Genomic DNA, 24,991 nt, shown 5'->3' on the forward strand with positions numbered 1-24,991 from the left:
CTTAACGAGCACAAGGCAGAGTCCACACATCAGGGCATGTCTACAAGCAGGCAAGTCCTCACACACTCACACTGTCAGTCTGGAGGGAATCATCATCAGTGAGGGAAACAGGTAAGAATGTTCACAGGATGACAGCCAAAAGTAACCAGAAAAAGTAACATCCCAAGTCTCAATATACAGTGAACTAAAACTTACAAATGAGCTGTGGGATACTAGACAGGGACACCTTACTCTGTCTTTAGTGTGTAGTTCCATCTCCCTCTACCCTGCTACACGAGCCTGCTTTAGTCATAGGGCAGCTTTGCAATGAGAATATCAAAAGCAGGAGTTCTTCCTCCCTTGTTTTCAAAGTAAAACCCCTGGAATTAACACCAGCTTCCATGACCAGCCTCAGTTAGGTTCACTCCCAGCAGGCTCTGACTGGGCTGAGAGGTGCAGAGAGAAAGCTGCATAACATGGAACAGGTGAGGCACTAGAGGTACTGAATGCTGAACCTCCTTAGACACCAAGGGAAGAGACCAAACTCCCAAGAGTGCACTCAAAGGCAGCTCCAAGTTCCAGAGCTCTGCCCAGCTGAGAGTCTGAACCTGGCAAGGAGAGCTCTGAGCTAATGAATGCTACGTTTTCCATCAGTAATGGGAGGCATGAGAAAATGGCCATATGCTATTAAAGATGTCATATGGACACTGGTTTTAAATGCCAGGGGTAAAGATGGAGGCAAGGGAGAGGAGGAAAGCTGTAGAGCTGACACTGGCATGCAGAGGTGTTCTTTGACAAGGTGGTTCCTGTTTGTAGGAGTGCTCTAGGTCAGCACAGAGGAACTCTCACTTATGCCTGTAAACAAAGAAAGCACTTCGGACTCTACTTCTTCCTTTTTAGAGACAACAGAGTTGTTTTCAAGACCCTTTTCTGTCCTACAGCCCTATGGGGAGGCCCAGCTGTGTGGTGATGAGGACAGGCTGGCCACTGCCATCCTGCCTGTTCAGACCCAGGTGATGGATGAAGCCAGTCTCTCAAGCAGGAAGAGGAAGAACCATGCATCTTGTCAAGTGTGAACAGATCCTCTGCTTTTTAGCCTCTTCTGGTTCTCACTGTGGAGCCATAGAGTGGTGGTTCTGTTGAGATGACTTTCAACTCTGTCTTCTTAGTGCCCAACAGCCAAAAAGCCCCGTGCAGCAGCAGGGCTGGTGCAGGAGGAGGACGGTGATGCTGTGAGGTGATCCCCATGCTTCCCATTGCTCCTAACACACTGTAACGTACCTCATGCATTTTTGATTTCCTAACTAAAATCCATTTCCCACAGAGGCCAAATGCTGAACTGCAAGCACGGATCTTCCCATGGCTCAGTGCCCCTGGACTGGCCTGAGTCAGTAAAACAGCAACAAGGCCATCTCCAGGGAAAGGGGCTGGAGGCTGGCCAGGAGCTCTCTCTGCAGGTTTGTCCTTGTCTCTGCTCCCAGAAGGTAAAGGCTGTTCCCTCCCTGGAGAGGCGTTGCTGGTTTTATTTTGGAACCAGCCCTCGTGACTGTGGGTAGAGCTGAGAACTGGGGGTGCCTGATCCTGATGCAGATCCCAGTGATTTCCTTCCAGTTTTCGGTCTGAAGAAGCAAAATTAAAATATAAACAAGAAAAGATCTGTCATCTGTTACTTTCCAAAATTAATCTGCAAAAAGATGATTTTTTTTTTAATGCTCTAATAAACAGTTTCAGCTTTTTCTTCTGTCCTATGTCCTACACCCTGAAAGAAGGTTGGGGCAAGGCAGGGGGTTGGACTCTTCTCCCACGTTGCAAGCAACAGGCCAAGGTCAAATAATCTCAAGTTCTACAAGAGGAGATTGAGATCTGATATTAGGAAAAATTTCTTCATTGCAAGAGTGGTTGAGCCCTGGCACAGGCTGTTCAGGGCAGAGATGGAATCTCCATCCCATGAAGTGCTCAAAAAATGAGTAGACATGGCACTTCAAGATAAGGTTTAGTAGCATGGTGAGATTCATTTGGAGGTTGGACTCAAATCTTAAAGGTCTTTTCCAGCCTTAATGATTCTATGTTCCTTTTTCTCTCTGCTATACTGTGAAGCTCAATTTCACTGATGAGAAGTGCTGACCAACAGCAACTGTACTTGCACCTCTCCTTTGGGCCAGTCTGCTCAGGGAAAATCCAACTCACCTGGGTTTAGATTTTTTATTTGAAGTGCTCTCAAAGGTTGAGGCATCCACTTGAATCTCATCTTCTTCCTGCAGAGCTGCTTCCAGAGCTGCCTGAACCTTGGGAGCAATGGCTGGACCTTCGTAGTTCCTCGTTGTCCGGCTGGGCCTGTCCAGTTCCAGTAACACGATGTTCTCTGCCTGAGACAGGAAAAGCAGAATCACAGTCTCCATGTTTCCACACAAACTGTTACTTTGCCATCCAGAAACTTAATCTGAAGTAGTTTACAAATGTATGCAGGACACTACAAATTCACATCTTAAAGAAGAATCCCCTCTGGAATCTGCATTCCCCTGATCACAAGGGTGAAGAGACAAAGGTTCAACCACATCTGGGCTTACCCTGTACCGAGCCTCTGTGTGATTCATCATGGATGTCCTGGCATGTTGGCTCAGGGGCCTTTTGTACCCCACAGCAGATACTGGTCTTTTCATCATCTGCTGGTTACTAGAAAAAAAAGACTCAGGCTATTACACCCTAAAACCAAAGGTTCCTCTTGAATTTTATGAGCTATAACATCTGCAAATTCCATGCAGAAATCTGTTTCAACACAGCAGAAACCACCCAGGCTGCATTTGTAGGAGCAGGAAAGAAATATGATAGGAATGCACTGCTATTTTAAGGGTGAATGCACTATTACATATATTTTACATATAATTGTTGGGTTTGCCTATTAGAAAAATCATAATCTCTAAAGAATTCTCCTAACTGTACATTCTTATTTTATAGCACATAATAAGAGGAAAAATTTGTTTTGCTTTATTTTGTTTATTTTATTATGCATCAAGAAGCTGTGGACTCTAGAGGGCCAGTTTAAATCCCCAGTTCAATCCCTCTTTTGTTCTTGACAGCTAGAGGGTTTCCTGTGACCTGTAATTCCATCCCAAGAACAGAAGTACACTCACTCCAGACGGGTTATGGGATGTAGTTTCCAGTTGTCTTCCTCTTCATCAAGGAATGATCTGTTCATAATCTTATTCTTTTCTTCCAAGGGAATAAAGTTTTCAATAATCAGGTGCCTACATGCAATCACAAAGAAACATAATTAGCAATGACTTTCCTGATTGCTCCTCTCCCACTGATGTAATACAACCATGGAAAAGGAGGAATGGTTTAGTTTTCTCATGGTTAAATCCTATTTCACAAGTATGTGCAAGGCAGTTCCTCCACTCCCTGCCCAGAGAAACCCTCTCTGTTACAGTTAATAGCAGGCAATGTTGTGATGGGACTTACTTCAGCTTTAGCTCCCTGGTGAGTTCATTCTGGGTCTGTTCCATTTCCTGGCGCCCCTTGATGTGCTCTTCTTGGAGATCATGGATCTCTGCCTTCACAGCTTGCAGCTTGGAAAATAACTGGAGCACACAACAAGAGCCAAAATCCATCACTTGCCAAAGCTCCTCTCACTTTCAAACACAATTTGGTTTTATTCCCAGCCCACTAGACAGGGAAGAGGTTTCTTTTTACCTTTTTGAGTTTTTTGGTCTTTATGTCTACCTCTTGCTGAAGAGAACTATAGGTCTCCTTCAGCTCCAGTGTTTCCTCATCCCGACTTTCCATCTGTTGCTGGATTTCTCGCTCCCGACGTTTCTGAAGGAAGTGACAATATGGATTAAAGACCACAATTACCTTGTCACCTCCAGCTGACACACACGAGATCAATGCTCAGGATAGGTTTCCTTCCCTGCCTTCCAGTTCTTCCTATCTCTTGCCATAGAAATACCAAAAATGTTAACTCTTATTTGTCCTTATTTTGCTATTAAAATCAGATAGTGCGAACTACCTGTTCTATATGAAGTCTCAAGCTTCAACAAAAGAAACCAAATGTCATTTTTAAATCATTTTTTCTTTCCTTTTTGTCAGTTTGTACTATTTTTAATTATTATAAATCTTCTTTACATAATTGAAAAAATTACAAATATGACACAAGCCCTTCCCCCTTCTTTTCAAAACATGATTGCCATGAGACCAATCTTAGGGTCAACCCTGGGGAAACTTGATGGTAATTTCCCTGACAAAATGTTTTACAAAAGTTCTGCAGCAAGGCTTTTCATACAAAATAACAAATCTCCTTCCTTGTACCTGTTCTGCAATTTCCTGTCGTTTTTGTTCCAGGATTTTCTGCTGTTCGTTGGTGTGATCCACAATATTTTTCCCTCCCACCAGCAGCTTGCTTTCCATTGTCTGAAAGGAAAAACCAGGTCAGAAGTTTCTCTCAGTGACTATAGAGGGTGGTAACTCTCTCCTGTGGATGCAACTTCTTCAGGGCAGCTCCCTTATTTAACCTTCTCTTTCAAGGCAGCTGCTACAGCAATCACTATTTCATAAAATTCCTACAAAACTAGGATTAATGCAGCAGTAACTTGTTTAGAATAAGGCACCACTACAATGTGTGGCAAATCTGAAGAGCCAAAGCATGTGCTCCTCTGTAAATAATATGTTAATGATCTGTGACAGAAGTAAACATTTTTAGTGCCACAGCTTGTGAAAAGATGCATTGTCTTTTATTCTGCCACTTGCTCAAGATCATCATGTAAGAACAATGAAACAACTCATGAATATTGAAATATGTGATTAATGGTGGAAATTTCAACTTTTGGCTAGAAATAATTTATTTTAAAATCTTCCAACCTAAACACAAATCACTATCCTGGAAACTTTCTGTGAAATATCTTTCCAAATTGGGAAACCCTTTATTTTCCCCACAGCCTAAGGAAATTGCTTTCAAAGAGGATGACGAGGAAGAATCCTACCTTGATTTTAGCACTCAGCATCTCTGTTGCTTCTTTCTCTCGCCTCAGGTCCTCCATTTTCTTCTCCTTCTCTTTCAGCAGCCTCATCTTTTCTTCTGCTACCAAGCTGTGATCCTCGACTATAGCTTTCTTCTCAATCTCCAGTTTTTCTTGTTGCTCCCTCCAATAGTCATCTTTGTCATCTCCTTCATCCTCACCCTCTTCAGTGTCCTCCTCCTCTTCCCCACCCTCCCTCCTCCTTTCCCTCCTCTTTCTCTTGCCAATAGACCGTTTTTCCAACTGTGCCTTGAGTCGAGCAATCTCTTCCTGGAATTCCCGCAGCAGAGCCTCCTTAGGATCCTCGTTCACTTGTGGCTTGTTCTTGATGTTTTTGGCACGGTTGGCATATCTCAGCGTGGTCAGTGTCTCCTCTACATTGTAGGAGGCAGGGCCTATATTGGCCACCATCACAGTTTTGGCATTGCCACCTAATGAGTCCTGAAGGAGCCTGGTCAGCTTGGAGTCCCGGTACGGAATGTGCGTGCTTTTGCCATCCACCAGGGCAGAGATGACGTTGCCCAAAGCTGAGAGGGAGAGATTGATTTTAGTGGCTTCCTTCAGCCTCTCTCCCTGTGCTCCAGTCTTTGCCTGCCGCTCGCTGCCTGCCAGGTCGACCAGGTTGAGCTTCCCAACACGGATGTGGTTCTCTCCATCCAGTCCCAACTCGCTGCACTCAATAGTGATCTGGAAAATGGCGTGAGATCGAGAGCTGTGCTCGTTCATGTTGGTGGCACCAACGGAGCGGTTCTGGTTGCCCAAATTCATGATGTGCTCTATCTCTTTGACGCTTTTTGTAACAATGGTGGTCAAATCCTTAACAAAAACCCCTGTGTCTGGTCTCTCCTTCAACTCCAGCCGCTTGGATTGATCCTTTGATAACAAGTCTCTGATTTCTTCTTGATATATTTCCAAATAAGACGCTCTAACTAAGTATTGCTGATTTTGAGATCTAGAGATGTGGGTGAAGATGTGGTCGAATGAATTGGGGATGACCCCTCTCTTTTCGGGATCACCCCGCACCCCTTCCATCGTATATGTTTTCCCTGTCCCAGTCTGCCCATAGGCAAAGATTGTCCCATTAAACCCTTGCAGAACAGAGTCCACGAGAGGTCTGAAGGTCTCATCGTAGAGCTCGACCTGTTTGGAATTCCAGTCATACACAGCGTCAAAGGTGAACGTTTTAGGCAGTTCATGAGATGATCCCCGTGGATTCTTCACTGAGACCTGCCCTAATTTGACATCCACATTGACAACTTTTTCATAGGAAGCAGTTTTCTCTTTGCTGTTCATGGGCCGGCAGCGCACGACCACCCGCACGGACTCGGAGCTCTTTGCCTTGGACATGGCGGCGGTGTGATCCCAGAGATGGATGATCCCGTGCTACAAACCTGAAACAAAAACAAAGCAGGAATGGCTGAAGGCAGTTTTCTGCACAGGACAGCTTTTCACAAAGCCAAAGACTTGCCTCATCAATTTGAGCAGCATTTTGAATTCATTAAGTTGCAAGGGATTTTGAAGAACTAAAATAATTTATAACATGAAAACCCTGTAAAGGCCTGAACTGAGACAGAATTATTTTACCAAAGGCTGTGCATCGACTGGTATCATTTTGACAAGCTCTGCTGCAAAAACTTGTCATCAGATCACATCTTTACAGTTGGCAAAGTTCCTTCTCTTGACCCTCAAAAATGATAATAAATCTTTTAAAACTATTTATGAAAAAAATACTTTGCCATTCATTTCCTTTTCAGCCAGGCCTTTAGTTTTAAATCTCCCGTTCTGAAAATCTAGTATAGTCTTGCTCTCCCTGGAGCACAAGTCTGCTATTATCTTTTCTTTTGGCAACATACTTTTATCAGGATCCCTCACAAAAGCCAGCCCTGCTCAGCTACACTGACCTACTGGCTTCCCTCCTGCTCTGGTGTTCCAACTGCATCAGGTTTACAGGACTCACCATCAACCTAAACTCACGTTCCATAAGCCCAAATCACAGATCCAACTTGTTCATGATTCTGGGTAGAGAGGGAGGACACATTGGTGCATCCTCCAGTCATCAGCAAGATGAGCAGCCACTGAAAATGCAGCAAAAAGCTTCTGCTCCTAAACTGCTAAAGCAGTCACTGCTAAAGCCTCACACAGCAGATCTCAATAGCACAACTTGGGGAATGCCATGCAATTTCTAATAACCCTTTTTATTTCCAAAATATTTTCCAGGAAGAGCCCTGAGGTCCTTCTGCCAACTAGAATTAAGTGTAAAACTAATACACACAGGAAATCCCAGGTAGTGCTGGCACAGGTTCAGGTGTGGCCTCCTTGGGATGTGTTCACTGTTCCCTTCCCAGCTGGATCAGCAGGAAACACGGATTTTTGTGTAATTGTTTTTTACTTGATAATTTCATGTGTCAGGAGAGCTTCTCCAACAAGGTGGCAGAGAACTTCAGGGCAAGAGTTAGTGGGAGGGAAAGGACAATTTCAGCCCAATATACAGACAGTCAGGCTGGCAAAAATGAAACAAAAGTAACAGATAAACATTGTTAAGAATTGTACAGAAACATCAGTATGACCTTGGGAATTTCCTTGGGACTGTGGGGGAAAAACTCTTTGCTTCTTATTCTTCCCATAAAAGCACTGAACTGGACACTCATTCAGAATTCACTCTACACCCTGCACAGTGAGTTCAAACTGTTGCAGGAATTTGGGGTAGCTGCTGAATAAAACCATTTCCCTCCTAATTGACAGCTCCAGATAAAGGTGACCTTCCTGTCTGACCCCCCAGCAAACACAAATTCTGGAGCACAAACACAGAAAGAATAAGTGAAACGAGGACAAATCTTGGCAGAACCACAAAGAACAACTCTCCCTCTTTTCATCCTGAGGAGTTGTATACATTAACACACGCTTCCCTTTCCACAGCTCTGAGAGACATTCCAGTAATTCAAGTTCACGAGAGACAATTTTCTGACAAGGTCACATGACAACCACTGTGTCACGTATCTGCATGTTCACACTGGCAAATACTCCAATTAGGCACAAGTTCTGACAAGGAGAGCATGGATTTATTTTATATATTGAATATCTAGAATACTATTCTGATGAGAAGAGCTGCTTTGTAAGCAACTATGACAAATATTAAATGATCAGAGTTAAGTTAGTCTCGCCAGAGATACACCTTAAACAAAAATTATGTTGCACATTTGCTGCTCCTCTGAGTGTACCTCCTCACCATCAGCTTTTGACACCTTTCCCCACTTCACTTGCAAGTCTCTTTTTATAGTCACAAACAACTGATTTTACCCCTGATTTGGGCTATTTTCATAACAACCCATCACAAAGCCTCTCCAATTATTTTAGCTACTGCAGTGAAGTTTACTGGAACCATAACAAATTATGGTTCTTCTCAGATTTATCCAAGTGTGTAACTGGAAAATAAAACCAATTAGTTGGCAGTGTTTGTATTCCCCAGAAACTCCAGGGGAATGTTTGAGCTGCCAGAGTGCCTGAACATGAATGGCCAGAAAGCTGGGAATGCTGCCGTGCCTCACATTCTTCTCCATCAAAGATGGAAATTTTTTTCATGAAATTAGTTCAGCCTGAAGTGACCTGGGCCAGGTCCCTGCAAGCCAAAGTCAGGGTGGATGCACCTGCAAATGTGCCCCTGATGACCAAGAGGGGAGGATTGCCAGAAATTGAAGCATTTTTATTAATTTCAGTCAATACAAGGCTATGCCTGAAAAAAAGAGCAATGCCACAACTTGAATACAAGCTGGGGCAACCATTTTTCCTCAGAAACTTCCAGGGTTTGGGAGGTGCTGTCTTGGACAGCTGTGCCCCAGGCACTGTGCTCACCCCAGCCACCTGCCCCGACAGGCGATGTCCTGGGTCTGCTCTGCTTCCTGCCTCAAACACCTCTAAAAAATGTTTATGGAACTGCCCAAACCCTTCCCTTGCATCCCTGCACATCTCGAGGTACCACTCAAAACGTTCCATTGCTTCTTGCCATTAAAATCCTTCAAATATTTGTGGTTTCATAACGACACGGTTGAACTGTGTCTTTCCCTCCGTCCCCAGCCTAACCACCCTTTGCGCTGTCGTTTTCCTCTCGCCTCCCTGCCAGACGCTCCGCAGCCCGGCCAGCACATCCCGGAGCTGGGCTGGCGGTGTCACCGGTGCCACGGTGAGCCCTGATTCACCCGGCCACAGGGGTCACCTGTGGTCACCGCTGTCGCCTCAGCACAGCGTTCCCTCCGCGGGGAGCAGGGACCGCGGGATTCACCCGAGCATCACCCACCGCCCTGGCGGCTGCGACAGCGGGCGCTGCAGGGAAGGGGACGCGGGGACAGCGGGGAGCGCCGGTGGAGAGGGGGAAGCACCGCGGGGGAGAAGCACCGGGAGCGGGGAACGCCCGCCCGAACGGGGACAGCCGCGGGCGGGCTGCGGGGGCGATGCCGCGGGCGGGTCCCGCCGCCTCCCGCGCTCGCTGCCCCGGCCCCGCACCGCGCTCCGGGCCGAGCCCGCGCTCGGCACCGGGGGCAGCCGGCGGCAGCGGGCACCGCGGGCTGTCAGCGGCCCGCGCCGTGCCAGCCCGGACGGGGGTCGGGGATGCTCGGGCGGGGTGCGGGGCCGGGCCGGACTCACCTGCGCCGTCACCATGGAGCCGCTCGGCCGCTCCTGCCGCGGCCCCGGAAGCGGCGCGGCCGCTCCGCCCGCCCGTGACGCGCTTCCCTGGCAACGGGCGCGCCCGCCCCGCGCCGCCGCTCCCGGATGCAGCCGGGACAAAGGCGCCGCATCCCGCACGCCAAGCCCGAACTGCCGGGCTCTGCCCAGCCCGCGGGTCCCGCCGCTCTGCAGCACACCCCGGCTCGGGCCTTGAAAAACCTCCAAAGCTCCGAATGTTTGCAAGGAGAAAAGAGATCAGCGTAAAGAAAAGCCATTTAAGAGTTAAACCCCCTTAATCAGAGCTGTCTGCACCGCAGCTCTGGTATTAGGGGTCCTGCAATGGAGGAAGGAATGTTGGTGCACTACGAGTGAATACAAAATCAAGTTTTTATTAGTACAAAAAATACCTTATTTAAAAAAAAAAAAAAAAAAAAAGAAAAGGGAAACAACCCAACCTAACATTTTGTTCTAATACTTTGTCTTCCCAACAGTGTGGGGGAAAGGCTTCCCCTGCTCCACAGCAAGGCAAGGCAGCCCCAAGGGCATCACCCAAGATCAGTAAACTGTATGACACAAGGAGGTTCAGTCTTCAAAGCCCAGCTCCCAAAGGCACCAAACCTGATAATTTTCCCTCAAATCCCATGATTTTTGAAGCCAGCCCTGAGGAAACGAGATGAGTTTTTGCCACCCTGACATCTGGGGGACCTTCTCATTTTGCCTTCTTTTGCTCACTCCCCTGAGTCTTCAAACTCCTTCAAAGCTCAGAAACATTTCAAGGAGGAAAAGACAATCATAAAAAGAAACATTTGGAGTTAATTGCTTGTAACAGCCTTGCCTGGACCACAACAGTACACTGGAGGCAGCAGCTCTGGTACCACAGACTCACCCAAGTGGCATTTTTGAAAAACGTTCTGTACTCAGTCTTTGGACCACGAAACAAAGTCACAGAAGCACCAAAAGGCATTGGTCAAGTTGAGTCTCACCATGCTGGGATTATCAGTGTTACCAGCATCAAACTGCACTAGGCCAAACAGAGAGATTTGGGATGTTGCTTCCCCATCAATGAAAAATTTTCCACCGGGAACTGCCCCAGACAAAGGTAATGTTCTCAGAGGGGTTACCTTATAAAGTACAAAAACAAAACAATACCATAGACCCAGGTATGACATACCCAACCCCACTATAGCTATTCTAAAAAACTTGGCTCAAAATTTTTCTTCTACCACAGACCTCACTGACATCAACAGCTACAAAGCTACAAGCCCTCAATCTCCAGTTCTGGACTGCCTGTGACAGATCTCCTCCCATGTCCCTGCACACACCTTGCCCTAGGCTGATGCAGAGAGGCTGAATAGGCAGCTGCCATGTCACACCATGTCCCACTGCACTCCTCCAGCACCACCAAAGAGATCCAAGGCCCCACAGCACTGGGTATGGAATCTCTTTGGACAGCAGAAGGGACACTGAGGCACTGTGGTGACAGGTCTGGTAAGACAACTCTGGTCCTTGATAAAACCCAGAGCTTTTTCAGTCCTGAGCTTCACCTTGCACACCCTTTCCAGAGAACTTGATATGTCTGATGAAAGTTTTACAGTCAAAAAGAACAAATTATAACCAGTTTTGGACACAAAGCTTCAAAACATCTCCAGGTGAGAGTTAAGAATTAACAGAGAAAGAAAAGAAGAGGAAATCTGAGCAGCTGCTTCATCATGATTGTTGGTGAATCCCAAGTAGTGAGAATGGAGAGCTATAAAAGCTACATCTTAAAAAACTATATATAGTTTATAGTTTCCTATAAACTACATGATTTAAATCTCTATCTGAGCTCACACTGGAAACACAGGAGAGATCAGACAGAACAGTCTGGAAGGGACTGTGAGCAGCATTGGAGGGCAGGAGCTCTCCACAGCCCAGCAGTGACTGCCCCTGGGAATGCTGCAGCACCAAGGACCCAGCTCAGAGCCCTGGAACCACAGAGACTCTTCCTCCTTTGGTCAGAACTCATCCCTCAGCCTCGGTGGGTGATCCATGCCAAAAAATGAGGAGGGTTTCCCATGGATGTCACGCTCTCTTTTCACAAAGGCAGTGAAGGAAGAGACACAGTTCCCGATGAAGTGGTCGGACTGGCCAAGGATGTACAGATCAATCTGAGGCACTTCTGGCTGCAAGCTGACAACCTTGAGCTGCAGAAAAAAAGAGGAGAGCAGATGAATCCAATCAGCTATTATCAAAATCCAATGTCTTGGCATAATATTAGAAATGGAATACACAACAGAGAGTGATTTTTGCCTTTCTCTGGCCTATAACTCATTTATGATTAGATAAATGTTAAAGCATTTCTGAAAATTACTTAGGTTTATTTAATTTAAACCCTTGTAATGGAAATATTAACTCCCATGCCAGATAACACTTTTCAATCTCCTGGAAAAAAAAGAGTTTTACAGGATAATTTTTATTGCTATGAGCCAAATTCACTCTGAGATGCCAATATTTAGCTGTGAATAACCTATTCCACAACTGCATGACAGCCTCAGACCAGAATCCAAAGGAGGGCTTTATCCAAGCACTCCTGCCAGAAGAGCTTTCTGGAAGACTCACCTTTCCCTGGAAGAACTGCTGTATCTCTGTTGTGTAGGGCTCGGAATCAGTAGCAATATAAACAGACTTAGCTTCAATCTTTGTCACCCAGAGCTTGAGAGCCCGTTTGATCTCCCTGAGGTCTGGCAGGCACATGTCCATGGTGAGAGGCACTGCAGCACTGCGGTCGTAGCCCACACACTGTGGTGAAGCCATGAAGTGTGGCCCTGCTGTCCCATCCTTTAACATGTTGCAAGCATTTTTCTATTGGAAAAGAAAATCACAGAACCATCAAAGCTGAAGACCTCTGAGATCATCAAATCCAAACTTTGAACAGATATCCCATGCCCACTAAACCTTATCAAAAAGCACCACATCTACTTGTGTTCTGGATGCTTCCAGGAATGGCAGCTCCACCAGGGCCTTGGGCAGGCTGGGCCAGTGCTCAATCACTCTTTCAGTGAAGAATTTTTCCCTAATATCCAACCTGAAACTCCCCTGCTGCAATCTGAGGCCATTCCCCTTTGTCCTGTTGCTGGGAGGAGAGGCACAACCCCACCTCACCACAACCTTTCTTTGTTTTCCAAGTACCACATTTGAGTGAGAAAACACCACCACATCCCCAACCTCTGCCTTCTGAAAGAACCCCAGCAGCACTGCTAACACACAGGGAGCTCCTGGATGCCAGCAGGGATCAGGTGGCTCTCCCAGCACAGCCCCTTTTTGAGCAGCTTTGTCCACATCCCAGTTGTCACAGCCTCCAGCACTGCCATACCCAGTCGGAGCCGATCCTCAGGTGAATGCCGACGTAGGGCCGGAGCAGCAGAGACTGGATATAGGACTCTCCCTTCTCCACCATTGCATCCGACCACTCCATGTACTTCTGCAGAGGCCGGTGCTCCTCCAGGACAGGAAACTGGGCTGGAGCTCCAGGCAAGGCAAGAACAGGGTGCTCAGAGGGTGGAAACCTACAGAAAACCAAACCCCAGCAATCTGAAACGTGGCCTAACCTGCAGGAAGACTGCTGTGAAGGTTAGTGTAGAAAGCAGGAACGTGCCAAAATATGCAGCATTTATTGCTCCAAATTTAGACAATTTTAGCTGCTTTGCCATCTGAACTGAAGAAATCTCTGGGACTGTATTGTAGCTCAGACCTTATAGACAATAGGAGAAGAACCTCAAACATGCAGTGAGGAGCTACCAAGCTACCAAGCAATGGGATGTTACATTTTCACCCCAGACTAGAGCAATTTTGGCACCCAAACTTATTGATAATCACTAAAGTTACTCATAGCTCTGAAAACACAAGGTAAGCAGCAAAATACAGTTCATAATCACCAATGAAGAATTAAATTATCTTTGACAATTAATTACATACTTAATAAATAAATACTTAATAAATTAAATATTACTGGCTCAGAAGTCAATCAGCCTAACAGAGGTCATAGCTAAAATCATGCCTACAGGAAGTGCTCAGCAAATATTTAATGGAAAAAAAAGCATTAATGTTTTTAATTATATTACTTACTAACCACTTCAATCTCTCCCCTAAAACATAAAGTCACAATACACAGTCACAGCTGCTTTCATGAGTGACTCTAAATGCCCACAGTGACCTGCCAGCTCTTTTCCATCTTCTTGCTACCTTTGGATCCAATGGTCCTTGTATGCAGGACTGAAGGAAATTCCCTTGAAGAGCTCAGACTTATCAAAATCCACTTGGAACTGATCCCAGAAGGGTCCAAATGGATTTCCATCCTGAAAAGAAAAGTGTTCATTCAGTGCATACACAGAGCCTGAATGATGGATCTAGCAAGATCCTGAGGTGCAGAGCAGGAGCCTGTTCCATGATGGAAGCAGCTGGAATACAACAGTCTGCTTGACACACCAGCTCCACAGGAAGGAGACACTGAAATACATCAAGGGAAGTTCACTGAGGAGGTGGCAAAGTTTGTCTCAAAGAACAAAGTTTGTCTCAGCTTCCAAACATGTAGTTGAGAGAGGTTGCTTTAACACCAGCTGGAAAACTACCACAGCTAGGAAACAGAGAGCAGGAGATAAGCTACAGTCACAATCAAGTCTGAAGCGATAAAATCTACTGGCACAGACGGTATCGTTCCCCAAACACTTGTAGACAAAGAAAACGGATGATGGCACAGCATGCCACTCCACAAGCGGTGAAAGCAATGCCGCACGGACCGATTTGCGGCGAGTAACTCCCCAATTTGCAAATCAATGGCGACCTGAACGAGTCAGTCTTAGCCTCTGGAATTAAGCCGTGCCCGCGGGGCTGAGGAGGAACTCACCTTCATGGGACACGTGTTTTTGTCCGCGCTCCTTTGGGCAGCAGCCTCGAAGCAATAAGCCACTCTCCTGCCGGGCGGCCAGTGCCGGGGCGCCAGCTGCTCCATGAACTGCTCCAGGCTGATGACGCGGTGGTACCGCCGCAGCGGCTCCAGCCTGAAGTGCTCCGAGTAGGGGACGTGCAGCTGTGCGGGAACAGAGCCCGTGAGCCGGGGGTGCCCTTACCGGAGAGCTCCCAGCCCTGCCCGCCGCGGCCCCGCTCCCGCCCCGGGGGCTCACGTTGGTGTAGGGCGGGCGGTGGTGCCGGTACTCGATCCAGGGCGGCACGGCCAGGGTGCGGTTGAGGGCGCGGGCGAAAGCCAGGGCTCCCAGGAAGTGCTCGGCTTGATTACCGAAGCGGCCTGCGAGAGATGGGGCTCAGGCGGGGACCGCGCCGGGCGCCGGTCGGGCACGGAGCGGGGGATGCAGCGGGAGCCGCACCGGGGGTCGCATCGGGGGGTGCAACCGGGAGATGCACAGGGAGCCCGCACCGCTAGAGCCTCACCCATGCAGGGACAGTAGAGCAGGTACCCGGCTTCGTCCCAGGCGGGTGCGGCGCCGCTTCCCGCTGCCAGCACCGGGAGGAGCAGGAGGAGGACGAGGAGCAGTGGGAGCGGCGGCACGGCCATGGCTGCTCGTCGGCGGCCAGAGCCCGGCGCCACCATCCCGTCATGCCCCGCGGCGCGCCGCTCTGGCGGCCACCACCGAGGCGTGACGTCACTCCCACAAGGCCCCGCGCAATGGCGCCGCCGGGGCCGGGACCGGAGCCGCGCCTGGCGGGGCCCGGGGGAACGGGGTGAGCGCGGGGGGGCGAGGGAGGGGGGCGGCACCGCAGCGAGGGGCGGTGGCACGGCCGTACCCTCCCCTCGGCGGCGGGGTCCCCTCAGGGGACAGGGGGGCGTGTGAGGAGGAGGAGGAGGAGGATGCGGGGCGGAGTGGGGGGGGCGTAGGCCGGGCCCGCCTCCCTCCCCTCAGGGCTGCGGGGCGGGGGTGGGATGTGTGATCCCGCTCCACCGGGGCTGCATTATCCACGGAGCGCTCCCGCGGGTGGGGGTCTCCCGGCTGGCTTCCGAGGCAAACGGCGGAGGTGCCAGAGGGAGGAGCCAGTTGCCCCTCGCGGTCACCCCCGGCTCCTCCGCCGTTTGCACTGCGGTTGCAACAGCACTTCTGAATTCCCTAAAATTCCAGTGTGATCATTTATACACCCTACGGTTAAAAACATCAAAATACAAACTCTTGTCTTCTTCCAGGTAGCTTTGAAACTGGCCCAGATGGCCAGGCTTTTTCGGAGGGAAAGGAGCAGTTCCCTGGTGAAAGTGGCGGAGACTCTCGGGACACCTGCACAGCTCTGGAGCAAGAGGTAGAGAATGCTCATGTTTTCTGGGCCATATTTCATAGAGAGGTGAAATACTCATGCTTTTAGCACCCAGAACAACAGATTATTCTGAACCATAGGCCTCCTGCACCCTGAGGGGTCAGAGCAGCTGTCACATTATGCTGGTTTGTCCCAAAGTGGCACCTCAGCAGTTCTGATCCTTTATTGTTCTGCTCTGACCGTGTAGATTTAGCCTGCACAAAACCAAGTCTTGTTCTTAACAGGCATTCCCAAAGCTCACAGTGACATGTTTTCTTGCAGTCATCCTGTTTCCCAGTGTTTTCCACCCTTAGGGAACCATCCATGTTATTTGGGGTGATGGTGCAGTTACAGTAATTGTGATTTCAGCTCTTCATAACGTTCCTTGAGCACTTTCTTGGGGGTTGGTTTGTTCCCTCACAGTTGCACATCCTGCCCACAACTCGCACTCATGTTGATGTGTAGCAGGAAGTTCCTCCTCTGAAGCAATCATGGAGTGAGGGTTTGATGCTATTTTAAGAAGAGTTTCTCAGGCAGCCAAATTGAGTGAAAGAGATGGGTTTTGTTTTATTTCAGCTGACCGTTTACCAGTTGAGCTGGCAGTAGAACTCTATAAAAATGTTTTGCTTCAGCAACACACAACTCCAGAACAACCTGCTAAGAGAGATTAATGTAGAACCTCATCAACATGAAACCCAGAAGAGCTTACAGGAGGTGTATTTTGTTGTACAGGAAACAGTTTGAGCTTCCATTATTAATGGATGAGAGTATCAAAAAAAAAAAAAAAAAAGAGTTAAAAATTGCTCATTACAGTAGAAAACTTGCTGATGCAGAGAGGCAGAATCTGCCTCACAATCGAAAAGTGAAAATACAATGAGTAATCCCACCCTGAAGAGGAGCAGCATCCGTTGCCTTCCAGAAAGAGGTGTGGTGTTGATGATAATTGCAAGTTTTCTTCTTCCTCAGCCCTGTTCAGCCACATGTAGGGGTTCAGATTGATTTGCTCTGGAGATGGTCTTGTCCAGTGCACCAGGTTGGTAGCAGAAAGGATGAAAAAAGAAAATACAAGAGAACCTTGGTTTCTCTTAGAATCCCTGGGAGGGAATTCCATGTAGGCAGAGACCAAGAGCAAGTGAGAATATGATAAAATAGGATGAGGAGTGATCCACAAAACCCACAGGGAAAGGTATTCATATTTACAGATAGACACCTTTTCAGAAGAAAATACATCCAGCAGGTAACACTGGCTCTTAATAGTTGCAAAAAATGCAATTCAGAAAAATCTTTACCATAATTTTGTTCAGGTAACAAGTTAAAGGGGAAAAGACAGAAAAATATTGTTGATTGGATACTGGAGTTCACCATGACTGGGAACACACATCTTCACATGTTCATTGTGTGCACAGGTGAAGGTTGCAGTCTTTAACACCAGCCTTCTGTGATTTCAGATGAAGAAGTTCTGCTGTTAAAGCAGTTTGGTCACAGGGGGCTCCAACACGAAACTGCTCCAGGACAACATCACAGCGAGACGCCCACGGGCTGGAGTTCTGCTTGACATGGCCATGTGCTACTAGACCTGCCATGACGGCATTTTTTCCCAGTGTTCCCAACTGGATTCAAGATGCAAAGCAGGAGGAGGAAGAGACAGGCTGGAAATTAGTCCCCAGACCAAGAGGTGAAGAGACCGAAAGTCAGGGAAAATGCCAGTGTGAACTATCAGAACCCTCCTTCCCTCACGTGGACAAGCTGAGAACTCACACACTTTCCCATTCGGAGCAGAGGCCCTACAACTGCCCCCAGCTGCACTGTGGCAAGGCCTTTGCCTCCAAGTACAAGCTCTATAGGTAGGTATCTGTAGGTATCTGCAAGTGCCTCTGCCCAGCAGTGCCAGGAGAGAGGGGAAACCCCCTCCCTCATATGTCTTTGCTTGAATTTCTGAGAAGCTGGAGGAGGGGAAATGCCCTTTTACCTTGCAAAGCAGTTGAGTCCCAGACATTACCATACTTGGCATCTCTTTAGGCACCTTCCAGAGAACTTCAGCTAATGCTGTATCCTGAGCTCAAGCTGTTTTTCTCTTTCACTGAGGAGGAAATAGAAACAGAAAGTGAAGTTCACAGATTAAAAAAAAAAAAAAAAAAAAAAAAAAAAGCAAGAATAGCATTTGCATTCATAAGTCCTGCCTCTAACCACAGGGATAATTCCATGGCTACTGTTGCTCCAATATGAAGAAGTAGAGTTCCCATTTATGTAGTGAAGTACAACTCAAACTAATTAAACAGTGATGGCTGAGAACTTGAAATAAAATGAACCAGAGTGTGGGAGAGTGTGAGATACCAAGGTGAAATCAGATCACAAGCTGTCAGCAGACTTGTGCACAGCCTGATCTTCCTGATGAACTGAAGTTTTCTCACCTAGTGCCACAAACTAGGGAGGTTTTTTTTGGCAGCCTCAGCAGAGAGCAGGAGGTGAGGAGAGAAAGTTGCTGGGACAGGCTGTAGGTTTTGCCTGAAGCATTGTGCTCCTTGTTTAGTGGAAGTAAAATCCCATCTGGGATTTTTGTGGCATAAAGCGTAGGACACAAGGAAAATTTTGGAAAACTAGCACGTGTTCCCTCAGGAGCTGGATGTTTGTCTGACCTTTCCTGCTTTTGTCCCCTAAGGCATATGGCCACACACTCTGCTCAGAAGCCCCACCAGTGCATGTACTGCGAGAAGATGTTTCACCGGAAGGATCACCTGCGGAACCACCTGCAGACCCACGATCCCAACAAGGAGGCCCTGCACTGTCCCGAGTGCGGCAAGAACTACAACACCAAACTGGGCTTCAGGCGACACCTGGCCATGCACGCGGCTGCCAGCGGTGACCTCAGCTGCAAGGTGTGCCTCCAGACCTTTGAGAGCACCCAGGTCCTGCTGGAGCACCTCAAAGCTCATTCCAGGCGGGCTTCTGGCGGGGCCAAGGAGAAGAAGCATCCGTGTGACCACTGCGATCGGCGCTTCTACACCCGGAAAGACGTGCGGAGACACCTGGTAGTGCACACGGGGCGGAAGGACTTCTTGTGCCAGTACTGTGCTCAGAGGTTTGGGAGGAAAGACCACCTGACCAGGCACATGAAGAAAAGCCACTCCCAGGAACTGCTGAAGATTAAGACGGAGCCAGTGGACATGTTAGGTCTGCTCAGCTGCAGCTCCTCTGTGGCAGTGAAGGAAGAGCTGAGTCCTGTCCTGTGTATGGCATCCAGAGACATGATGGGTGGTAAGAGCTTCCCTGGCATGCTGCCCGTGGGCATGTACAGCACGCATCTCCAAACCATGCCAAGCTCAGGGATGCCCCATTCTTTGGTTCCTAATTCTCTTCCAATGGGAATGAGCTATCCTCTGGAGTCGTCTTCTCCCATCTCCTCCCCACCGCAACCTCCTCCAAAGTATCAGCTTGGATCTACCTCATATTTGCCTGAGAAACTACCCAAAGTAGAGGTGGACAGCTTTCTGTCAGACTTCCCTGGCAGCCTGTCTCTCTCATCTGGTGATCCTCAGTCCTCTTCGCCTCAGCCACCTGCCCTGGATGAGGCTTTGCTTTCCAAGAGCCCTGCTAGCCTCTCAGAGGCTCTCTGTGCTGCTAACATGGACTTCTCTCATCTTCTTGGCTTCCTCCCCCTAAATCTTCCTCCTTGCAATCCACCTGTCTCATCGGGGGGATTGGTCATGGGCTACTCGCAGGGGGAGGCACAGCCACTGCTCACCACTTTGCAACATCAACCTCAAGAGTCTCCTGGAGCTGGGGCCTCGCTGAACTTTGGGCCCCTTCATTCGTTGCCCCCCGTCTTCACCTCCAGCTTGAGCACAACCACGCTGCCACGGTTCCACCAGGCGTTCCAATAAGCTGGAAATAGCACTGGAGAACAGATCTTTCAGCCACCCTTTTGTGGAGAGCCTTAAAAACGCACAACTCTTCCTTCCTTGGGGGTGTGAAAGCTCTGGCAGAGCTGGGTCAGACAGGAGGTCTCTGATCTTGGAGGGAGCACTTGTAGACTGGAACAGCCGATACCCTGTGCGAGTCCCAGTCCTGTACAGCAGAAAGATTTCAGCTGATAGACTGGATATATTTTATCTAATTTTTAATCTGTGAATCAGGAGCCACGCTTAGCACTGACCTTCCCTGAGAATGCTGGAGCTATGTTCCTCTCTGGGAAGGGACTGTCCCTCAGAAGGAGTTGAGACTCTTTCATCCTGGGCTAAAGTTTTGAAGAGTCCAGCTTCCATTTCATGTTACCACACTGCAATTCTGGCAAACCAGCCAACATCTCCACATGGGGAAGAAGTCATGATACCGCTCTGTATGAAGCCAATGGGGAAGAAGCTGTTCTTCCCTGCTACCTCTCATCCCATCACCCAACACAGCTTACTCCACATCAGTGTTAAGCAACAAGCCCGTTTACATAGTGAATTCAACGTCACCTCTTCGGAGCCGTTAGGATAAACTCATTATGGTGAACATTGTTTACACAACACAAATCTGTTTCTGCCATTGCAAAAATAGGAGGCACCAGAATACACTGGGTCATCTCTGGTGTAGCTAGAACACTGTTTACACAATGAAGTCAGGTTGCACTGATTTCTCTTCACTTACCATGTTCTTCCCCCATGGGGAAATCACTGCTTTTGGACCACTTCAGCCTCTGCCCCTGTAGGCAGCAGCTTCCTGCCTTTTCTCGCTGGCTGTCCCGAGTGAAGGGGATGGAGCAGCTCTCACTGCTTAGCTTGGTGTGCAGTGTATGGACAGAGCCCTTTTAAATATCTCCCCCAGGCAAACAGATCTGGAAACCAAAGCGTGTGAGAGAGCTGGGTGAGGAGCTCGGGACATCAAGCACGGCGTACCAGGCATTGGTGAGAACAGGCTGCAGGCCCTGCTCCATAGGTTCCCTTGGGATGAGGAACAGAGTACGAGTTTGTGGGGTTTGGGGTTTTTTAACCACGGCCATTCATTGAGGTCAGCACCCTTTTTGGCTTGTCCAGGATGCAGTCTCAAAGGTGTATTTTAACCTCAAAAATGATAACATCCAAGAATCAAGGAAAAATTGATCCCAGCTTCATGTATACACTGTCAGTGTATTTGAAGCGTTTCTCCCAATACCAATAGTTCTAACAAATGCTGAGGTTTGGGACCTGCAGTCAACTTTTCATTTTGGATTTGGTTCCACTGGCCTTTTTTGTTCTCTCCTGCTCAAGCCTTGCCTCCTGAAGTTAAGTCCTGCTTCCCTTGCTCCCTGCCCTACCTCTTAAACTCTTCCATGGGCTGTCTACCTACTGGGGCAGAAGGGTTATACTGGGAAGTGGCAGCCAGCTGCTGGTGTCATTTAGCACCTGTATTGTCTCCTGCTCCTGTTTTCCTGGGCACTTACACTGCAGATGGGGACATATGGAGGTCACTCTGCACTGGCACATGTTTATTACTTACGGACAGGCAGATCTTCATACCTCAGCATGGAGGAACCATTGTAGGCCAATAGAAACCAGGAAATCTGTCAATATTGTTCTCCATAAATCTAGGAAATGCAAAATCTACCTCTACTCTGTTATCTCAGCTCCTTGGGTGAAGCCAGATGTCCTCCCTTGTCTCCCCAGACCACATCCACCTCAGTTGATGCAGATTCCTTCCTGCTGAGCCATGATCCCACTGTGTGACATCAGCTGTGTCTCTTTTGGTCACAGGCTTGTCCCCCTTCCATTTTACTCCAGAATTTTATTTTTAATTTAGCTTAGTAATTCTTCCCAGAATGACTCTTTAGCAATCCATTGATTCTCCAGAACATAGATCAGTTGTTTTAGGTTAGCCAGCAATGCTGCAAATAAGACTTTTGTATCAAAATGTAATATAAGATTTATTTACCTCAGCAATATCCTGTGGCAATGATCTCCCCGAGTTGAATGCAGTACTTTTTCCTTTTCTCCACTGGAAAATGTTGCCTTTCCAAGTCCAACGAGTGCCTTCTTGTTCTCTAACCTAGCAAAGGTAAACAGGGCATTGCAGCCAGTCTGTTTACCAGCATTGAATACCTCAGGCCTGTCTTCTATTGCTTTGCTCTTTGCAAATTAGTTTCACACTGTTATCAATTATATGCAAGCCTTATCCCTGTCTTCAGTTGAGAGGATTATTATTTTTCGAGAAATAAATGGTCAGAACTGATCACTCACTGCCAGTGAGGATTATCAGATTTATGCAATGCCATCACACACCTTCTCCCACTGCAGAACATTCAGCTTTTTTGCTTCCTGCCTGCATTGTACTCTGAACAGATGTCATCACTGGAATTCCTTTAGCAGTGGTAGCTAAACTTAGAGCCAGGCATCTTTTCCTGCCAGTAGTCTGTCAAAGAATAAATGGAATTCATTTTGCTATGATTTGCATGTGTGATTTGCTTTCCACAGCTACTTTAACAAGCAGAACTGCAATAACCTTTGTCAGTGCAAGGAAAATCTAACCCAGCAAGGGCAGCGTGGTCAGAGACAGTGTTGGAGCTGATTCCAGGTGTTTGCACAGGAAAACGGATTCAAATTTCCTCCATCACTACAGCTTGTAATCTGAAAATATTTCACCAGTCAGTCTAAAACTAACAAGGCTAATTCAATCTGAAATAGCAAGTGTGCAATTCACAGAACAAATTATAGTGAACCATTTTTATCTGTTTATAAGAAAATACTTTGAGTATGCAAGCTTACAGCACTTAGGATTCCCAGTCCACTAGAACATATGTACCAACCTCTTAGACAAGTCAGTGGAAGTCAGTTTTGCCAAGCTCCTGCTGATGCAGCTGAAGGGACAAGGGTAACCTTGGCATGCTGTGAGGGGGATTGCTGCAGCACAGCCTTCAATCTGTTCTGTGGTGTATGTGCAGAGCTTTGTGGCAGCCACTGTGCTGGTTATGTGATATAAAAAAATCATCCCAGAAAGAGTTTGGGTTTGGTTTTTATTTTGGACCACGAGTTTGGGGCTGCAGCTCCAGGACTCAGCTGTGAGTCTGGCAGGCAGAGCCCAGCAAACCATTCCACTGTGATCCCTCTGCTCCTGGCACACCTGGACCAGGGAGATTGCACCAGATTCAGCCCAAGAGCAACAATTACAGCACATAATTGTTCAGGAGGGTTTAGTTAAATAAAGGAATGTTTTAAACTGGCTGGCTTGGGGATGTCCAAAGCAATAGGAACAGCACAGCCAACTAAGATATAAACCCATAGACCTCCAGTCAGCAGAAGAACAGGATATGAATTTGCCAGCCCTTATTAATCAGACCCTGGATTCTCAGAAATCCAAGGACCTAGTGTCCCCTTAGAAATAAGAACTAACAAATAGCCAAGCCACTCACTGGCTGCAGAGGGTTAACTCTTGCCCATCCTTCCAGGCTCAGATTGCCAGAACCCTGTGAAAGGCTGAAGATCTTTTTCCCTCTGGGATTACAGCTCACTCAAAATCCATTTGTAGGAAAGAACAACATGTTATCTTGCATTTGCTTCCACTGAATTTCACATGACAGAATACCACACACCACGTTGTGACAGACCCCGTTCTCTGTCTCACAACATTGCTGCTCTTTAGCCTCAGTGTTGAAAAATGGTGTCACTTCAACTGGAATCCTTTTCTCATCTCTGGTAGATTGATGATTTCAGTACTTTTGTTGAGCTCAGCTCTTTGTTCTTTAATTCCTTCCTTGCTGACAGGTAAAAAGCAGCTGCTGGGAAGATTTCCTGCAGTTCACTGAAAAAATTCCCTTTTCCTTTCTCTGCCATTGCACCACCTTTGCTCTCTGGACAGAACAACCCCACAGAGGCATTTTCTGCTGCCTGCAATTAAAATTTCCACAAATAAATCTTCAAAGATGTGCTTCTCATCACCCTACATTCTTGCTTATCCTCTAATCCCAGTTAGTCAGGCTGACTGAATTCTCCCTCAGGTACCTATTTTTAGTTAATTGCTTGCCCAAGCCCCAGAGCTATTCTGCCACTGAACAGTGAAGTGGATAAATAGCTCAAATAGAACCACTTCAGGTTTCCATCCTCATCCAAAATTTGTGTCTTTTCCATAAATTAATTCTTGTATTTTTCCCAGTTCCTAGAGATGGAAGCTGCCACCTGAAGGTCTGAATCCCATCCTGGCTGACCCCTGTGTGGTAGGAGAAGCTGGTTTGGTTTAGCCTGTTTGCTGGATCTGGGAAGCCAAATTTTTATACCCAGCTTTGGCACCTCTCACCCTTTTCATGCCTGTTTACCATAACATGCCACTGCCATACTGAGCCTCTCTTGGAAAGCAGCTGGAAGATGCCATTACCACTGATCCAGCTGCCTAACAGGACCACTATTCCTATTCCCCACCACCTCACAGGTTCTGTTGTCCCTGCTGCACAGTCCATGCACACTCATATTAGGCTCACCTCTGGCTGTTCCCAGTGATGGACTTGCTTCCTTCTAGTGAATAACTGGGATCCCCTAGGAATCCTACACATTCCAGCAATTCTTGTGGCTGCAGGTAAGGAGTTTTCTCCTGGGGTACTGCAGTCTCTACCTGGAGCCAGTTCTATCACATTCTGCTTCTCACAAATCCACACCAGGAGCCAAGCTTTGCTTTCCTGTTCAAAGTACATTTTATTTCCATGTGCAAAGGTGGGCTGCAGGAGGAGCCTGATGCACCTTCCTCACTCTTTGCTCATGGATGAAGCCAGGTCTGTGTGGTCCTCTCCACCAGTGCCTAAATACCAGCATGGAAATAGAGCATACATGACAGAGAGGCAGCCTCTCTGTACCACATCACTGTGACAAGGGAAGTTAAAAGCATTGCAAAAGATAACCAGGGAATTTGGAATTAATTTTTGTATTATTATTATAAAGAGGTCAGGTCTTCAGCTAGGGGAAGAATCCTCAACATTGAAGTGTGTTGTTACAAACCAACCATCCCTTATTTTTGTGTCTTTATTTTGAACTACTGTGCAAGGGGATAACCAGCTCTGGGCTGGATTGTACTGGGGACATCTCCAGGGCCTGCAGGACAGGCACAGCCTCCAACACCTGGGACAGGCC

At 47.6% G+C, this 24,991-nt stretch overlaps 3 protein-coding genes across 3 annotated transcripts; 1 reads left to right on the forward strand and 2 right to left on the reverse strand.

The window, feature by feature from the left end:
- Positions 1 to 886: 886 nt before the first annotated feature.
- KIF3B (kinesin family member 3B) lies at positions 887 to 9,702 on the reverse strand. The gene is made up of 9 exons (XM_079321413.1): positions 9,630 to 9,702; positions 4,956 to 6,382; positions 4,285 to 4,386; positions 3,670 to 3,792; positions 3,439 to 3,557; positions 3,111 to 3,224; positions 2,547 to 2,652; positions 2,167 to 2,345; positions 887 to 1,598 (listed from the first exon to the last, which is right to left on the reverse strand). Exons 2-9 carry the CDS (start codon positions 6,336 to 6,338, stop codon positions 1,502 to 1,504), a joined length of 2,223 nt encoding a protein of 740 aa, XP_079177539.1. The 5' UTR covers positions 6,339 to 6,382; positions 9,630 to 9,702; the 3' UTR covers positions 887 to 1,501.
- A 317-nt stretch (positions 9,703 to 10,019) lies between these two features.
- Positions 10,020 to 15,468, reverse strand: POFUT1 (protein O-fucosyltransferase 1). Its single transcript, XM_079321343.1, has 7 exons — positions 15,075 to 15,468; positions 14,810 to 14,931; positions 14,533 to 14,715; positions 13,872 to 13,984; positions 13,003 to 13,195; positions 12,249 to 12,491; positions 10,020 to 11,833 (listed from the first exon to the last, which is right to left on the reverse strand). Exons 1-7 carry the CDS (start codon positions 15,232 to 15,234, stop codon positions 11,645 to 11,647), a joined length of 1,203 nt encoding a protein of 400 aa, XP_079177469.1. The 5' UTR covers positions 15,235 to 15,468; the 3' UTR covers positions 10,020 to 11,644.
- PLAGL2 (PLAG1 like zinc finger 2) lies at positions 15,288 to 22,324 on the forward strand. The gene is made up of 4 exons (XM_079321337.1): positions 15,288 to 15,365; positions 15,820 to 15,929; positions 17,372 to 17,767; positions 18,583 to 22,324. The coding sequence occupies exons 3-4, from the start codon at positions 17,505 to 17,507 to the stop codon at positions 19,802 to 19,804; spliced, it is 1,485 nt and encodes a 494-aa protein (XP_079177463.1). The 5' UTR covers positions 15,288 to 15,365; positions 15,820 to 15,929; positions 17,372 to 17,504; the 3' UTR covers positions 19,805 to 22,324.
- The last annotated feature ends 2,667 nt before the right edge of the window (positions 22,325 to 24,991 follow it).

This window comes from Erithacus rubecula (assembly GCF_903797595.1).
Source record: "Erithacus rubecula genome assembly, chromosome: 18".
In the NCBI taxonomy this organism is placed as follows: Eukaryota; Metazoa; Chordata; class Aves; order Passeriformes; family Muscicapidae; genus Erithacus; species Erithacus rubecula.

What these genes read in the sequence shown, in the direction of transcription:
- KIF3B (XM_079321413.1), bottom strand. Translation starts at nt 6,338, where the DNA reads ATGTCCAAGGCAAAGAGCTCCGAGTCCGTGCGGGTGGTCGTGCGCTGC. An exon ending in AGACCAAAAAACTCAAAAAG is followed by an intron (nt 3,558 to 3,669) that starts GTAAAAAGAAAC and finishes TGTGTGCTCCAG; the next exon opens with TTATTTTCCAAGCTGCAAGC. An exon ending in ACACAGAGGCTCGGTACAGG is followed by an intron (nt 2,346 to 2,546) that starts GTAAGCCCAGAT and finishes TTCCTGTCTCAG; the next exon opens with GCAGAGAACATCGTGTTACT.
- POFUT1 (XM_079321343.1), bottom strand. Translation starts at nt 15,234, where the DNA reads ATGGTGGCGCCGGGCTCTGGCCGCCGACGAGCAGCCATGGCCGTGCCG. An exon ending in AAGGACCATTGGATCCAAAG is followed by an intron (nt 13,196 to 13,871) that starts GTAGCAAGAAGA and finishes GGTTTTCTGTAG; the next exon opens with GTTTCCACCCTCTGAGCACC. An exon ending in AGCAGTTCTTCCAGGGAAAG is followed by an intron (nt 11,834 to 12,248) that starts GTGAGTCTTCCA and finishes TTTTTTCTGCAG; the next exon opens with CTCAAGGTTGTCAGCTTGCA.
- PLAGL2 (XM_079321337.1), top strand. Translation starts at nt 17,505, where the DNA reads ATGACGGCATTTTTTCCCAGTGTTCCCAACTGGATTCAAGATGCAAAG. An exon ending in TCCAAGTACAAGCTCTATAG is followed by an intron (nt 17,768 to 18,582) that starts GTAGGTATCTGT and finishes TTGTCCCCTAAG; the next exon opens with GCATATGGCCACACACTCTG.